Source organism: Trachypithecus francoisi, unplaced genomic scaffold (genome assembly GCF_009764315.1).
Source record: "Trachypithecus francoisi isolate TF-2019V2 unplaced genomic scaffold, Tfra_2.0 Lachesis_group13, whole genome shotgun sequence".
Lineage (NCBI taxonomy): Eukaryota > Metazoa > Chordata > Mammalia > Primates > Cercopithecidae > Trachypithecus > Trachypithecus francoisi.
In genome coordinates this window covers 128,934,106-128,952,239 of record NW_022681458.1, presented here as the reverse complement: position 1 = coordinate 128,952,239, position 18,134 = coordinate 128,934,106, and the positions used below count along the sequence as shown (strand labels likewise).

At 42.1% G+C, this 18,134-nt stretch overlaps 1 protein-coding gene across 5 annotated transcripts in view; it reads right to left on the bottom strand.

Annotated features, from left to right (window-relative positions):
• UGGT1 (UDP-glucose glycoprotein glucosyltransferase 1) overlaps positions 1–18,134 on the bottom strand; it is a 104,123-nt gene that overhangs the window by 2,273 nt on the left and 83,716 nt on the right. For 4 of the 5 annotated variants that reach the window (XM_033231913.1, XM_033231912.1, XM_033231910.1 and 1 more), the window contains 12 exons: positions 16,652–16,841; positions 15,481–15,639; positions 14,569–14,654; positions 12,246–12,330; positions 11,230–11,318; positions 10,571–10,675; positions 8,937–9,021; positions 7,737–7,919; positions 6,222–6,382; positions 4,736–4,850; positions 1,137–1,253; positions 19–184 (listed from right to left, as the gene is read on the bottom strand). In XM_033231913.1, coding sequence (XP_033087804.1) covers positions 19–184; positions 1,137–1,253; positions 4,736–4,850; positions 6,222–6,382; positions 7,737–7,919; positions 8,937–9,021; positions 10,571–10,675; positions 11,230–11,318; positions 12,246–12,330; positions 14,569–14,654; positions 15,481–15,639; positions 16,652–16,841 — 1,541 coding nt within the window. The remainder of the gene's footprint in view (positions 1–18; positions 185–1,136; positions 1,254–4,735; positions 4,851–6,221; positions 6,383–7,736; positions 7,920–8,936; positions 9,022–10,570; positions 10,676–11,229; positions 11,319–12,245; positions 12,331–14,568; positions 14,655–15,480; positions 15,640–16,651; positions 16,842–18,134) is intronic. The other variant, XR_004441845.1, reaches the window with a different exon arrangement.

Genomic DNA, 18,134 nt, shown 5'->3' with positions numbered 1-18,134 from the left:
CCCACGGTTTGTGTTTACCTTCTCGGCTGGGTTCTTCTGTCTTCTCTTTGTACAGCGCTCCCGTTTCCTTCTCCTTCTGAAAGCGGAGCTGGAGCTGTTTGATCTCTTGGTCGTAGTCCTGCCACTCTGGGACAATTCGCACGGCTGCTTCCAGTTTGGGCTCTTTGGTCATTGGATTATTACACTGTGAAAACCAAAAGAACACACTTCAGCTGAGTTGAAGAAAGGCCAATCACAGAGAATTCAAAGGTTCTTGGGTTACAAGTCCTAACTAGACAAAAAAACAATAGTTAAGGAACCAAATGATACACTACCAGAAGCAATATGGTAGTGCACTATGTAAAGCTGTATTTACATTTGCAAAGAATGTGTGAGTGGCTACTGGAAGGCAGAAAAAGTAAAAGTCCATTTGGAAAAAGTACAAGGCGCAGAGATCAACTGGAAGCCAAGGAGCGGCTCGGCAGATTGAGAGCTGTGGGAACGGTCCTATTAAGTGCTCAGGGCTTTGGCTGCCTAACGTAAGCGGGGAAATAAAACCACTGAAGTATTCTATAAGGTAAGAATATTCTGTAAGAATAGCCCTGAAAAACCAAGTACTTATACTTACTATACAACAAACTATACTTATTCTATAAGATAAGAATATTTATAAGAATATTCTTGGCCGGGCGCGATGGCTCACGCCTATAATCCCAGCACTTTGGGAGGCCGAGACAGGCGGATCACAAGGTCAGGAGATCGAGATCATCCTGGCTAACACAGAGAAACCACGTCTCTACTAAAAAATACAAAAAACTAGCCGGGCGAGGTGCCGGGCGCCTGTAGTCCTAGCTACTCGGGAGGCTGAGGCAGGAGAATGGCGTGAACCCGGGAGGCGGAGCTTGCAGTGAGCTGAGATCTGGCCACTGCACTCCAGCCCTGGCGACAGAGCGAGACTCCATCTCAAAAAAAAAAAAAAAAAAAAAAAAGAATATTCTCTAAGATAATTATAGCCCTGACAAACTATACAATTACAGAGAAAGTCTAAATAAGAATCTAGGAAATTCTGAAATTTAAGAATCTAGATAAAAATCATTAATCGTGATTCGCTCATACATCCACTGGATGAACATGCAGAAGCACTGCACACAGCTTACCAAATCAATGGTTTTTGCCCTTTTCTTAGAGGCGTCATCACACCACGTTTCACACCAAAGCCATTCTTGAGGGAGGGATTTAATTGGCACCTGATGAATCATGTTATTGGGCAGATCCTGTTTGGTTAAAAATAAAAATAAAACACATGTATCTAAAGTTCTGGTGGTACTTATTTATTTATTTATTTATTTATTTATTGAGAGATGGGGTCTCACTCTGTTCCCCAGGTTGGAGTGCAGTAGTACGATCTCAGCTCACTGCAACCTCTACCTCCCAGATTCAAGAGATTTTTGTTCCTCAGCCTCCTGAGTAGCTGGGATTACATAGGCCCGCCACCACACCTGGCCAATTTTTGTATTTTTACTAGAGACGGGGTTTTGCCATGCAGCCCAGGTTGCTCTCAAACTGCTGAGCTTAGGCGATCCACCCACCTTAGCCTCACAAAGTTCTGAGATTATAGGCGTGAGCCACTGTGCCCAGCTAGCTCATGGGGAGCTTAAATGCAAAGAACATCAGTGATGTGTACACCTGCTCGTTATGGATCACATGCCAATCACAAATGCTTAAAATGGAGAAGGTCCTTACCAATGCCTTAGAGAAATTATTCAAAACTACAAATTTTAGAGGATCCATAAAACATCTGCCCATAATAAGCAACTGAAAAGCTCTAGCTTAAAACTTACAAATAGCCTGCACCTAACCCTCCCTTCATTAGGGCAATCCTAAGAAAAATACTCCTACTGACTTCTGAACATCAACTAAATAGAGTGATGGTTCATAAATTTTACAGGCTTCTGTCAAGGAAGTTCTGAATCTACCTTGTCTATTGAGACTTGCTCCCAAATAGATGACATATTTTCTAGCCAATTCTATTCTATGCTTTAAACCCTTTTTCTGAGGAGGCCTTCTGACTTTGCCACAATAAAATGTTCCATTGTCCTAAGACTTACATGGAACAAGGAAATGTACAGAAATGATTGACTGCGATATTTGTAAAGAATGTTCCATGATGGTACAAAAATAAAAAGATACTTCTCTATGAAACCCTGTCAACAAACTAAAATTTAAAAATACCTGCTGAAGTGGGTAGATCGCTTGAGCCCAGGAGTCCCAAGACTGGCCAGGGCAACATGGCAAAACCTCATCTCTACAAAAACTTAGCCAGACCTGGTGGTGCAAGCCTGTCGTCCCAGCTACTCAGGAGGCTGAGGTGGGAGGATCGCCTTTGCCTGGGAGTTCGAGGCTGCAGTGAGCCATGATCGCATCACTGCACTCCAGCCTGGGTGACAGAGTGAGACCTTGTCTTAAAAAAAAAGAAAGCTGGATTAAGGTATCAAATACTCATCTTGATTTATCTTAATTTCACTTAAAGTCTTACACACTGTTGACCCTGTGGCACTGCTATAGAAAAGCTGAATCAAGAACACGGCATGAGTTCCGACTCTATACTCTGCTTGAAAAAGAGCAGAGCTCTACTTTCAGCACTGGTGGACTTAGGTAAATGAGACCAGCTCACCTCCTGAGGAAAACTAGAATAGCTGAATGAATTACAAAAAGCACACACCTTCTGAAGGCACCACAGAACTACAAGACAGTAATTACTGGTCCGGGGGAGAATAATGGCCAGAAAAGGTAACTCTGGAATCAGGTTTTTCCCCCAGGATCTATGCTGCTTGGTGAGGCTTTCTGAGGCTTTCGACAGCTACTCAGGCCTGAGGTAACAAAGATTTGTATGTAAGATCTGTGGTGGTTGAGGGGAGTTCTAGCGAAACCCTTCGCTTTGGATTGGCATACCAAAAGAACATACACTCGGATTTAGAGTGAGCCAGAAAAGGCCCGAGAAGAATGCAGTTCAAATTCCAATCATCAGAATCTTTAAAACGGATGAAAATATTCCTGGATAGCCAGTGCCAAGTTTCTGACAAAAAATATGACAAAAAGAAACAAACAGGTTGGGCGTAGTGGCTCACGTCTGTAATCCCAGCACTTTGGGAGGCCGAGACAGGTGGATCAGCTGAGGTCAGGAGTTCAAGACCAGCCTGGCCAACATGGTGAAACCCTGTCTCAACTAAAAATATTAAAAAATTAGCGGGGCGTGGTGGTGGGCACCTGTAATCCCAGCTACTTTGGGAGGCTGAGGTTGCAGTGAGCCGAGACTGTGCCACTGCACTCCAGCCTGGGCAACGGGAACAAAGCTCCATCTCAAAAAAAAAAAAAAAAGGGAGAGAGAAACAAAAACTGTGGGGTGATACCATTTTTGAACTCAAATTATTCCCCAAAATAATTCTGCAAAAACAATGCCTGACACACTACAGAAGATAAACAGATATATGATAGATAGTATGAACAAAAGAATAACAGAAATAATACAACAGAATCAGATCCACAGTAGCTCCATAAATTAGAAGATACCAGGTATCACAAAAATTTTAAAGTAAGTAGAGCTGGGCACTGTGGCTTATGCCTGTAATCCCAGCACTTTGGGAGGCCGAAGCAGGTGGATCACAAGGTCAGGAGATTGAGACCAGCCTGGCCAACGTGGTGAAACCCCGTCTCTATTAAAAATACAAAAATTAGCCGGGCGTGGTGGTACACGCCTGTAATCCTAGTTACTCAGGAGGCTGAGGCAGGAGAATCGCTTGAACTCGGGAGGTGGAGGCTGCAGTGAGTGCCACCCAGAGCATGCCACTGCACTCCAGCCTGGGACAGAGTGAGATTCTGTCTCAAAAAAAAAAAAAAAAAAAAAAATCTTTTACTATTCCATGGTGATAGAAGAGAAGAAAATGAACAAATTAAACTCGTGTTTACAGATACATGCTTCCACAGTAAATCTATAAAGAAAAGCAAATGATTACCATAAAATCGTGATGCTAGACACTTTTGTTAGGGAGGAAGGGGGCTTCTGGGATGCTGATAATGCTCTAGTTCTTGAACTAGGTTGTGGTGTCTGGGAATTTGCTTCACAATAATTCCTGGATGTATGTGAATATGTGTGCACGTTTTTCGTATACTTTTCTTTATGGATGTTACGAAAAGTTTAAAAAAATTTAAGTAGACTTAAGCAAAACAAAATGCTTAAAATATGTGAAATATGTATCCAAAACCCTTAAACTACAATCTCACCTCTGAAAAATGCTTAACATGAACAAACAGTAATTTAGCTAGCCTTGAAACACATCATGGTTTCTGACATAGAAAAAGGGGAAGTTGTGATACTATACTGTGATTCTCTACGACGAATCCTGAGCGATTTAGTTCCTACAGCAGAAAAACACACTGACCCGAGCTGGTAGAAAAACAAATCTACGAGATTAGTTTTGAGTACAAAATGCAAAGATATGCTAATGGTTCAGGGAGGCAGCATTCTCCTTCCATCTCTCCCCAGCCAGCATCAGATCTATGACACTTTTCATGCTGATACGTCTTCTCTTGAGGGCAGATAAGAATCTCTCTCTCACACACACACGCACACACACACCATGAAGAAACCAGACACCGTCTTGAAAGGAGAGAATTGAAGACACAAATAATACTTCATTTTCTGATACAACTCTGTATACCCGCCACTCACAGTTAACCATAAAAAATGGACACTTACTTGATCAAGATTTGAAAGGCTGTTAGGGTCCTGACTCAGACCTTGGTACTGTCCCCTGAGTCTGTCACCAGCAGCTATTTTCCTAAACTTCTTCAGATCCACAACATATAGTGCACTGAACAAAGAAGACCCGCTTGTTACAACCAACCATGGATTACGACAGGAAAACTAAACCCAATGAATAATGGAACAGGCCACTAGCCAAATATTCTGGCTTTTCTTTGAAAAGGTATGCTGTAGCCCTCCAGTGGAGTTAAAGTGTGCTACTTTAAGATCTCTAAGAAAGTCACTGCAAAATCTATACTGTGCCATGCTTTTGTTACTGTTCCGTATTTGCCATCCAAAAGAAATAATCTCAGACAAAAGATTTCTAGCAAATGCGGCAGTAATAAAAGCCATAGTAACTGGTAACTATTATTCAATGATATCCTGATGATGTCTTCAATGTTACAGGGGGAAAAAAAATCCCAGAGTGTTACAGTCCTTACAGTTCTTTTGGACCAGGACTGTAAAGAATGAAGCCGCCATCACTACACCCCAGCAGTGATGCATGAGCCGCTTTCTACAGGCTCCTCTTCCCTGCACATCTTCAAATCACACTTCTCGCAGAGAAGAACATGGAGTGCTCATTAGAAATGTAACAACGCATACACTGTTTAACCTAAAAGGTCTACTTCTAGGAATTTATCCCACAAACATATCTGAGATATGAAAAATAATTTATTTAGATTATTCACTGCAACATTGTAGGTCATAGGAAAAAACACTCACGCACTGGAATAATATGCAGCTATGAAAAGGAATCAGGTCTCTTTCTATTCACTGAGAAGATGTATATGACATTAAGTTAAAAAAAAAAAAAGCCAAGTTACAAAATGTATAAATAGGTAGCATATTTTGTGTGAAAAAAGAATACACATTCACAGCTGTTTCTGTAAGAATTATGAAAATATGGAAAGACAGAGAGTCAAAAGTTGGGAGGTTATCTGTTGTGAGAACAGGAACTGAGTAGGAAAGAGAGAGACAGGATTAGGAAGTTTTTTTTACACTGTGTATTTTATTTTATTTTTATTTTTTTGAGATGGAGTCTCTCTCCGTCACCCAGGCTGGAGTACAGTGGCATGATCTCAGCTCACTGCAACCTCTGCCTCCTGGGTTCAAGCAATTCTCCTGCCTTAGCCTCCCGAGTAGCTGGAATTACAGGCACCCATCACCACGCCCAGCTAATTTTTGTATTTTTAGTGGAGACGGGGTTTTGCCCTGTTGGCTAGGCTGGTCTTGAACTCCTGACCTCAGGTGACCTGCCTGCCTAGATATCCCAAAGTGCTAGGATTACAGGCATGAGCCACTGCGCCCAGCCACTGTGTATTTTTTATAATTTTTATTTTTCAACCATACCAATGTATTATCTATTCACAATTTTAACCACACAAAATCAATTTTAGGAAAACCCCATCATAGTGTTAGCAGTGCTTCTTTTCAGTACCTGATATGATACTTTCGCCCAGCTAAATGACTGGCCCAGTACCCTGACTTCCAGAACCTGTAGCCGTCCATTTCTCTTCGGCTGTCACAGAAGGGAGTGTAACCATAAGGAGCACCGTCCAAACTGAAATCTCTCAACTCTTTCAGATCTGTTCGGACAATCTGGAGGATATCGAAAGTCATTCATTAAGCAACCATGCAGACAGCTCTAATGCCGTTTCCTTAAGATTGAGTGGCTCGCTTACGGCAGCATGGAAGGCTGCTCAGTGGTTAGTGGCACAGGCACTACTGGTAGATGTACTTTGATTCCTCCACTTGTTAGTAGGTTGACTCACTAACATGTAAGACACTTAGCAAGGTGTGCGGGAGTAGGAATAAAACAAATTTCAATTGCTTAGGCTTTCTGTGCCTCCGTTTCTTCATCTATAAAGTGGAGATAATGACAGTACCTATGTCACGGGGTTGTTGGGAGGATTATGTAAGTTAACACATGGATGGACAGATGTAGAATAATGCCTTGCCCATCTTGAGTACTCAACAAGGATTAAATGTGGCTATGTTAGAATCAGGAAGGCACACTTCAGGCTGAGCCAGTGGAAGAGAATTCCAAAGAGGTGAGTGAAGTCTCCGTCCCAGTGACTTTCACACACATTACATCCTTCCACTCAGGTGGCTGACTCAGGTTTCCACCCGCTTGGGCTGAGGTGGAAGGCTGTGGGCAGAAATATATTTATGCTGTTTGAGTTTGTATGCTCTAAAATCACATGTTCCCTTTCATTAAGTCAAACCCTGACAGCTGGAAGAATATCTGGAAGTTCCCTATTGCCAAAGCCATGCATCCACTTAAGCTTCGTCTATTACCCGTGACAATAACTCCTACCTTTTGGGCAGATAATCAGAGATGATGGCAAGCACTGCTAAACGTTAATTTTCTAATTTTTAGTTTTCGTGTTAAATGAATTAAGTCAGATACAAAACTGCACACATCATGTTATCACAATGATGTTAAAAAGACAGAGAAAAAGATGTAAAGGAGATAAGCTAAATGTTTAAAAAGTGATCACATCTGTGTGATACATATTTCCATATTTTCTTTTTTTTTTTTTGAGACGGAGTCTCGCTCTGTCGCCCAGGCTGGAGTGCAGTGGCCGGATCTCAGCTCACTGCAAGCTCCGCCTCCCGGGTTCACGCCATTCTCCTGCCTCAGCCTCCCGTGTAGCTGGGACTACAGGCGCCCGCCACCTCGCCCGGCTAGTTTTTTGTATTTTTTAGTAGAGACAGGGTTTCACCGTGTTAGCCAGAATGGTCTCGATCTCCTGACCTCGTGATCCGCCCGTCTCGGCCTCCCAAAGTGCTGGGATTACAAGCTTGAGCCACCGCGCCCGGCCATATTTCCATATTTTCTAAATGTAAAATAAGCATGTCCTTTTCCATAACTGGAAAAAAATAGCATTTAAAAAGAAGCAATTTGTTGCTTTTAATACAAACTGTCAAAACTTGGCCTTTAAGGGCCTACCTGATCAGCATCCACAAACAGGAACTTGTCAACAACTAGTGGGAAAAGTACATCCAGGAAGAGGATCTTGTAACCCCAGATGATACGCTGTTTTTCAGTCTGTTGATGAAGCCACCGGGGCCATTTGTACTGAACAAGCTCGTACTGAAAATTGTATTCATTTGCCATGTAAGGTATAAACTCCTGTTTTTAGACATGGGAATGACAAATAATCATTTCTTCTGATTAAGAAAACTGCTTTCATAATGTAAGCCAACCACCATGATACGAGACAAATAAAACACATTTACCAAAACAGTGGTCTTACAAAGACTGGCCCTGACCCACTCATGACTATAGAGAAGAACAGATATAAACCTTTGTGAAATCCCCATTTCTTTATGACTTCTGGTCACCACATGAAATGAGAGAATGTTCAAGAGAAGGATTTTAGATGTACATCCCTCTGTGTGTGTTTTTACCGCACATGAACTTTAAGTCCATTTGTCTGAACTTGATTTCAGTAAGGCATTTACTGAGCTTGATGACAAGCCTTCCCCAAGGCCAGATCTAACCTGGGGAATAACACTGCAAAGCCAGAATTCTAGACAAATATGTTGCCCTTTATGAATAAGTCTTTCAGATTCTAAGTACAAGCACCTTTAGGGGGCCAGCAGGAAAGTGCTTATCAAGGAGAATGGTTATTGAATATATTAAAAGTCATTTAGTAAATTCTACAGGAAAAAAAAGGATGTAAATAAATCAACTTAGATGACAAATACTGGTTGATATAAATAATGCAGAAAGCATTCCAAGGACGTGTTTTGTTTTGCACAGAGGAAGCATTACTTCCATACATCATCTGGGAGTGGTTCATGCTAACACCAATCATGCTCCTCAATGTCAACCACTGCTATGCTTTCTAACTGAAAGCAAGCATGCAGGCTTCAGAGGAAGGAAACGTCATCTCATAAGACACTGCTCCTAATAACAACAACAAAACACTCTCCTACTATATTATCCAAGTTTTTAAACACAATTTAACTGTTTCCCTCAAACAGACCAATCTGGAAGATAACCAAAATAGCAATACGCAACCAAATTAGGGTATCTTAGTAAATGGAAAATTTGCTAAAGTATACAGATAAAACAAAAGTCATGAAAAATATACAGTAAATATCTCCTTAATAAGAATGTTTTCCCTTCCTCTGTGAAACAAACCTTAAATGTGGGGGACAAGTAATTCTTCAAGAACCAGAATTTCACAGGAGTCTTGGTATTCTTCAGCACGGATAGCATCATTATGCTGCCAAACAAAAGCAGTAAATTAATAATAGTTTTCCAATGGGATTTAACCTCCACATGATGTAGAGTCAATCACGAGACACCTAAATGCTCTTTACGGCAGAGCTAAGTAATGGCTCAATCAGGCAGAGGGAGACGCTCAGTGATGGAAAATGAAAAATTGTACTTACTCCAGCTTATGAAGTTATCACTGAAAAGAAGGGGTATTCCTCACCTACAAAACTACACTTAACTGACAGAGGCAAATGTTTTAATTCTGTTACACCTCTAAATAAACTGCTTCATGAACTGATATATCAGTTATGGTCCAGATGAACCCTGGAGATGGGGGTATCTAACATCACTCTCCAAAACCGCTGTCACACGACAGCAGCATCTGGAGCTGAGGGAAGACTGTGTAACCACAGCGCCTCCTGTAGCCTACACAGAGGTCCTGCTTCAGAGAGGAAGGCTACCAGCTCCCGCCTCCTTACTCAGAAAACAAAATCACATTCATGAACCGAGGAATTTAATCAAATTCAGTTGTTATTAGTGTCACTATTTTAGGTAGGCTATTATTTCTTGGAAATAAGAGGGCTAAAAATAAGAAAAATGACATTTTGATTTTCTATACTAGATGTGTAGTGAAAAATTAAGAGTGAATAGAGCCCTGGCAATGAGAAAAGTGACTCTCAGGTCTTCCTGACACTGTTACAAGGCACTCCTGAGTGCCTCTGGTCACCACTACATCAGTCAGCCCTGGCCTGTGGCCTCTTCTGGCTCTAGCTGTGTGACCTTAGACAAGTCCCTTCACACTTGAGGCCTCAACCTGTTTGCATATGAAATAGAAGTGTTCATATGTAAGAACTAAGGTCTCTCCTGGCTCTAAAATCCTGTGAATCTTTAGAAGGCAGCGAAGTACCATGGTTCTGTTCTCATTCTATTCTCTATGTCAACCTCCTAATCTCTGGGTTAAGCAATGTTTGGCAGGCAGTAAACAGCACAGTCTATGAAGGTGTACAGTGATGTTAAAAGGCTACAGCCTTGTAATATCCAGAGGTACTCACTACAGAGCTCAACTTCACAGAGATGAAGGGATCGAAACAAATCCAATTATAAATGGCAAGCCAGTCACAATGCTCAGAGTGCTTCAAAAACACAGAAGTATAATGAGCAGAATCCCATAAAACCTTTCCTCTCTAAAAAAGAACACTGGCCGGGTGCGGTGGCTCAAGCCCGTAATCCCAGCACTTTGGGAGGCCAAGACGGGCGGATCACCAGGTCAGGAGATCGAGACCATCCTGGCTAACACGGTGAAACCCGTCTCTACTAAAAAATACAAAAAATTAGCCGGGCGAGGTGGCGGGCACCTGTAGTCCCAGCTACTCAGGAGACTGAGGCAGGAGAATGGCGTAAACCCGGGAGGCGGAGCTTGCAGTGAGCTGAGATCCGGCCACTGCACTCCAGCCTGGGCGACACAGCGGGACTCCGTCTCAAAAAAATAAAAATAAAAATAAAAAAGAACACTGACAAATTCATTCATATATAATGAAATCATCAACAAGACTGACCGAAGAAATCTTTCGTAGAGATGACCAGATGCAACGGAGAAAATATTAATTATGTCATCTTTCTCTTGCTTCACTTCCTCAGTCTTCTGTCCTCCTGTAAAGCCCCTATAACAATAAGAGTAAAACAAGACCACTTGAAATACTGGTACAGACACACAGCCTCTTAAAGTAAGAGGAAAGAGATGGCGCTTCCCATCCTTCCCTAGCAGGTGAGCTGCAGCAGGAGTGGTTATGAAGCTTCCCTCACATCCTGGAGAGAGCACGAGACCGACAAAACCAACCTACGGGAAAACGAAAAGAATGTTCACTCCCTGACAGTGTTGCTTTAGGAAGAGACTGAACACAGGCTGCACCAGAATGCAACGTACACAACGGGAAGTAAACTGAGCAGAGAGCAGTCAAATTTCCAAAGAGCAGGCACAGGTAATGAGAGTCACAAAGTATGGAACAGAAGTAACTTCCCCATTAGGAGACACGAACCTCTTGTGGATTAATCAAGTGAAAATACTCATCTATACCAAATGTAAGTGTGAGATGTGGCTGCACGAAGTAGAATGTGAAAGGCCCAGACAGGATCCCAAGATGCAAAAAGGAGGGATGGACGGTGCTTATATCTCAGTTTTTCCTTAAAAACATAACTCTTTATAATGTCAATTTACCATTTGAAGGAATCCCAAAATCCAGATTCATTCTCATTCGTTCCATCACTCAGCAAGTCTTCGTTCACCATATCTGCCTTCTTCTGAACCTGCAATCAAACGTGATAAACCTTACTCCCAGTATGTCTCATAGGCATAAAATGCCTCTCACTGGATGTACACTGTGAGCCTGTCATCAATAGGGAATTACCAATCAATTCTCTCACAAACAGGCACAACCCCACCCAGAGTCTAGAAGGATTCAACAGAAGTATCTCCATCAGGACATTCACATCATAGCCTTATGTGAGGAGACAGCAACCACTTTTAATTAGACAAACCCCATTTTCAGCTTGCAACATAGGCAAAGAGCCGCAACTCAACTGTGCAGTGAAATCAGAAGCACGATTCAATGAGCCAACAGCTAGTTCCAGGGAAGAGTGTGGCTGCTGGGGCTCTAGCTGTTGGGAGGGAGGTATTTCATGTTATGACCAGTTTTCAGGATTCACTAGCACAAACAGCGGTTTCTTCTTGGCAGCACAGTGACCATTTTTCCGCTCGACTATGCATGGCCTATTCTAGGTTTCACTGTGTGTAATGATCATTTATTCCAGAATACACTGTACTTGAATTTAAGGTACTAAAAGCTTCAACATTCAGAGAACAGAAAGTAGAAGTCAAAAGAAATTAAATAGGACTATCATTTTATTATTGAAAATTTTCATTGCCATTTCTCCCAATATTCTGAGAAGAGAATCATCAACAATACTATGAATTGTGGCTACATAAACAACATAGCATCTATGAGAATATTTTATAGAAAATGGGACATGTTCTGCACAGAGATTACCCAAAAGGTACAATCTTCCAGTTGAGGAAAGCCACAAACTCACACTTACCAAGACATTTACCTTAAAGCAGTATCCCTGTAATTGCCATAGCAAATTCCAAAGAGACTCTTGGGGCTGGTTCCAAGATACATATTTTTACATGACAGCTGTCCAGTAACAGAATGCCACTACTTTTACCAAACTCACCTTCACTTTAATAATTTTGCTTTTGAAGTTGTTGAGGACGATAACCACATCATCAGCATCAGGTGGAGAATCGGTGCCATCATGGCTTTGCGAGAAAAGAAAGATCAATATTACAAGGTACAATTCTCAAAAGGCAGCAAATGCTCTCAGAGCATCTGAGTCCATCATCCTTCTCTTTTTTTTTTTTTTTTTTTTTTGAGACGGAGTCTCGCTCTGTCGCCCAGGCTGGAGTGCAGTGGCCGGATCTCAGCTCACTGCAAGCTCCGCCTCCCGGGTTTACGCCATTCTCTCGCCTCAGCCTCCCGAGTAGCTGGGACTACAGGCGCCCGCCATCTCGCCCGGCTAATTTTTTGTATATTTTAGTAGAGACGGGGTTTCACCGTGTTAGCCAGGATGGTCTCGATCTCCTGACCTCGTGATCCGCCCGTCTCGGCCTCCCAAAGTGCTGGGATTACAGGCTTGAGCCACCGCGCCCGGCCCATCATCCTTCTCTTAAAGGAGTTTTCCAGATCCAACTATCTTCTTGCTCCTTAAGCTCCTTCAAGCTGCACAGAAGCACGTGTTGAAATCTCTCTTTATATAAGGTGCATGCCCAAACCTCCTTCGTGAGTCCTCTTTCAAATTACCCATCACTCAGTGAGAGGAACTGATGTGTGGTAACCACCTGGTGAGTACTAAACAACCGCCTGTGTTCAGAAGCTCTGAGCTAAGCACAGTGTCTTTGGTAAAGAAGTGCAGGGGGAACAGGACCCCTGAACCATTACTGGAACCACACTGCTTCCGCTTTTTTTTTTTTTTTTTTTTTTTTGAGACAGAGTGTTGCTCTATCACCCTGGAGTGCAAGTGGAGCAACTTCAGCTCAATGCAACCTCCACCTCCCGGGTTCAAGTGATTCTCCTGCTTCAGCCTTCAGGTAGCTGAGTCTACAGGCGCCCACCACCACATCTGGCTAATTTTTGTATTCTAGTAGAGACAGAGTTTCACCATATTGGCTAGGCTGGTCTCAAACTCCTGACCTCAAGTGATCCACCCTCCTCGGCCTCCCAAAGTGTTGGGATTACAGGCATGAGCCATCACGCCCAGCCACTACTCTTTAACTGGAACAGTGTTGTAAAGAAAATCCGCTTGCTATTTCTGCCTGGAGGCAACAATCAGTCAACAACAGGCCCTGTACTTAACTCAGTGTCTATACGCTATAAGAAGAACTCTATTTGCAGGCAGACAGGAGCAGAGGAAGAAAAATTAAATTTATATTTCCCTATTAATCAACAGCAATGCCTAAAATTTCCAGTCACCAAATTTCAAGGTGCAGAAAGTGATCATTACAACATGAACTCACTGCATTTGCTGTCAGCTAGCAGAGAGTAGGGTTCTCAGACAAAAGAAGATTCTGCTGGGGGAGCCTTGAACAGCTAGGAAGAGGGGGCACCACGCTCCTGGGAAGGGGAGGGCTGGCAAGGGCCACGGCATCCAAAAGGGAAGGAGTTTGGAAGTGCATCCAAAATTTTGTAAAACCTTATCTGAAGAAAATGTTATTTGGAAAAAAAACCTTCTACTGTTTACAATGGTGTTAGTATAACAGAATTCTCCTCTTTCCTAGGTAAGAACCAGGCACTAATCCACTGTTTCATGTGTGTCACTATGGAGCTAATTAAGGCAAGTATATACTATAGCGTGCTTCAAATGTGCCCTAATGAAAATCATCACCTAAACAAACTGGCAGGAAGTCTTTTCACACAGCTTAAAACTAATTTAAATTGTGTTAAGCAGAATTTGTATCAAACTTTTTTAAAGGCAACATAATTATTTTTAAACTAATAAATATGTGCAGTACACCTTAAGGTAAAAGCTGGCCACAGAGGGAATGCTCTTACTATACCACCACAGACCAAGGAAGACCACACTAACAGCACAAAGTTTCCATGTACTGTGCATTTGCAAATCACTCAGGGTCAACACATACACTCCCTGAGCAGAAAAGTTTGGCTGTTCTTTCTTTCTTTTCTCCTTTCTTCAAGTTTCTCATCTGCCTATCTATGAGCTGCATCACAGTGACAGAATGATTAGATTCTGGGACATTGTTAGCACAAAGGAATAATTAAAGAATAAAGCCTGACTATACTCATTAGCATCTATACCTCTTATTATCTAATTCTACTCTAACAATTCTTCTATATTTAATTTCCTGGGAAAACCACTGTTTCATCCCACATACAACTGCAAATTAAATTCAGGTTGCCTGACTGCCAGGGTAGTATTCATTTAGAGCTAATGCTCATTTCTAAATGTTCTGGGAAAATGTACCTGCATCACTTACTCCTACCTGTAAATTCTATAAATATCTTCAGAGCGTCCCTTCCTAAGTCTGAGGATCCAAGCTCCTGGGTTGGCTTTCAGCTGAAAGTAGCCCTAGGACAAGAAGAAAAGTCCAATGTTAGCTCTCTGCAAAACACTTACATGCTATTTCTGAGGAACAGTTACTTCTATCTCTGAAATATCAATCAACTATAATGTGAATAACACAGTAAACAAACCAATGCAACTCTTAAAAAATCAAAACTACACATTAAAAACTCTAGCACAGGCCAGGTGCAGTGGCTCACGCCTGTAATCCCAGCACTTCAGGAGGCCACGGCAGGTGGATCACTTGAGGTCAGCAGTTCGAGACCAGCCTGGCTAACATGGTGAAACCCCATCTCTACTAAAAAAGTACAAAAATTAGCCCGGCGTGGTGGTGGGTGCCTATAATCCCAGCTACTCAGGAGGCTGGGGCAGGAGAATCACTTGAACCTGGGAGGCGGGGGTTGCAGTGAGCCGAGATCACACCACGGAACTCCAGCCTGGGCAGGAGTCTCAAAAACAACAACAAAAATCTAGTACAATAAAGGCCAGTCACACCAAGAAATCGTCTGCTCTTTAGCTGTGTTTCAGGGAAGAATCAACGTGTGATGCATAAATTTAAATGTCGCACTTCCAAAGAAAAGAAAAAGGCTGTCAGCTCATGAGCTATTTTCAGGAGCCAATTCAGTTATAGTATTCCAGCATGGTTTTTCTTTTGACATGTAATTCCAACCTACAAATTTAGCTGAACTAAGGATTTCTATATTGACCAAATTCACCCCATAATGAATTTTGATCTCACTCTGCGGTTAAGAATGCTAACTGCTCCATCATAAATTATGGGGCCCAAATTAACGTAACTACAATATCACTATCTGATGAATAGATTATTTACCAGATTGGCCATAACAATGGTGTCCACGATGACCGGGTTGGCTGAAGTTCCTAAGGTAAACTGCAGTCCCCGTGGAGGCTGGCCTGTGGTGATGTCGTAGCAATGACCTTCCAGTAACAGGTACTCCAGCTCATACTCAGCAGCCACTATACTGTCCACCTGCAAGCCAAAATCCAATCACTTGAATGCACTCAGAGACAACATGAATAAATCTGAAATGCATTATGCAAAGTAAAGGAAGCTGACAAAAAGGACTTATATAATATATGATCATATTTTAAGAAATTCAAGAAAAGACAAAACTATAATGACAGAAAGCAGATCAGCTGTTGCCTGAAACCAGGCGAGAGGAGGCTAATGTCTCCAAAGGGGTATAAAAGAACTTTTGGGGTAATGGAAATGTTCTGCATCTTGGCTATGGTGGCAGTTAATGACTGTATACAATTGTAAAAACTGAGTTGGAAAGAGAAAGGAGAAAAAAAATAAGGAAGTTACTCTAAAAATATGAATGAGGATAAGACACTAAACATTGAAAAAAATTAAAGACCTACATGCAAAGACATCCTATAGTCATGTATCAGTAGAAAAACTTGCATGCAACATTCATAGCAGCATTATTTACAACAGCCAAAAAGTAAAAACAACCCAAACGTCCATTCGTGAAAGGATAAATAAAATGTGATACGTCCATAAATGAAATATTATCTAGCAAGTTAAAAAGAATGAAGCATCGATACATACTACAACATGGATGAATCTTGAAAACAATCTGTTACGTGAGGGCAGCCAGCTACAGAAGACCACATTTGATTCTATTTAGACAAAATGTCGGAAGAGGCAAATCCATAGAGACAGAAAGTAGACTAGCAGTTGCCAGGGGCTGGGGAAATGGAGAGTGACTGCTAATGAGTATGGGGCCTTTGCTGGGGATGCTGAAAACATTTTAAAATTACATAGTGGTGATGGCTGCACAACTCTGTGAAGATACTAAAACCTCTCAACTGTACACGTTAATGAGGAAAACTTTATGGTATATGAGTTCCATGTGAATAAAGCTGTTGTTTTAAAAAATATCATACCTGAACACTGATGTCTCAGAGGCCCACCTAGACTAGGATTCAATCTGCTGTATTACACATGATTAGGTATTTGGAAGCAATGATAGTCTTACCTCTTCTAAATAAATATTATCAAGATCATATGGTGTTCTGACAGATTCTACCATCCAGCTCTCAGGTGTGTTCAAATTCAGAGTGAACAGTGGAGACTGAGGCATATCCAAAAATTTTGCTATTGGACCCTTAGCAAAACTATTGTCTGAAGTGAAAGAAATCTCTGGTTCTAAGACATAACGGTAAAAGCTGAAATTGAAAAGGAAAGTGTTAGATATTTTTCTATGTGACAATGGTACTTGAGTGTACAAGCCCTTACACAGGTAAACAACTGGTTAAAACAAATTAGATTTGGAGGAGTACCCTTCCAGATTGGGAAAAGTGTTTCCAAAACCATCTTTGACCTAATGATGCCTCCTGTGGTTGCTACAGATGCAAGAAAAGGCAAACAAGGACAGCACTGAGGAGGAGGCCACTCTTTCACACAGATGGCTGTCAGGGTCACAACTAGGTCCTGGGCATTTTCCTCCCTTCAGGGAGGATTCATTTTTCTCTTTAAAACCAATTCCTAAAAGCTGATTGGACTCTCAGGCTAGTCCTGAAAACACTAATAATTTACACGTTTCCCCTATACAAGAATAATGGTGGAAGCTGGGAACCCTTTGGTTACTTGCAAATGCTATTTCAATCCACCTAGAAGCTAACCTATAAAACACAGCACACTGGCAAGTTAGAAATTTCCCACAGCCACAACACTAACTGCTTTTTGTATCCCTTTTTTCATAAATGACCATTCCAAAACTCATGACAACATATAGCTAAGCAAGCTTCCTCTAACATGCATATTCCAACTTGAAATGAATACTCTTTTTCTTTTTTTTTTGAGACAGAGTCTCGCTGTCGCCCAGGCTGGAGTGCAGTGGCGCAATTTCAGCTCACTGCAACCTCCGCCTCCTGGGTTCACGCCATTCTCCTGGCTCAGCCTCCCGAGTAACTGGGACTACAGGTGCCTGCCACCACACTCGGCTAATTTTTTGTATTTTTAGTAGACACAGGGTTTCACCGTGTTAGCCAGGATGGTCTTGATCTCCTGACCTCACGATCCGCCCATCTTGGCCTCTCAAAGTGCTGGGATCACAGGCGTGAGGCACTGCACCCAGCCAATATTCTTCTTTTAAGATGAAAAGCACAAATGGGGCCAGGCGTGATGGCTCATACTTGTAAACCCAGCACTTTGGGAAGTGAGGCAGATGGATCACCTGAGGTCAAGAGTTCGAGACCAGCCTGCTCAACATGGTGAAACCCCGTCTCTACTAACAATACAAAAATTAGCTGGGCGTTGTAGTGTGCACCTGTAATCCCAGCTAGTAAGGAGGCTGAAGCAGGAGAATCACTTGAACCCGGGAGGCAGAGGCTGCAGTGAGCCAAGATCATGCCACTGCACTCCAGTCTGGGTGACAGAGCGAGACTTCATCTCGGGGAAAAAAAAAAACAAAGAAAAGGCACAAATGCAAGCAGCCTGGATTAACGCCACCTAAATGC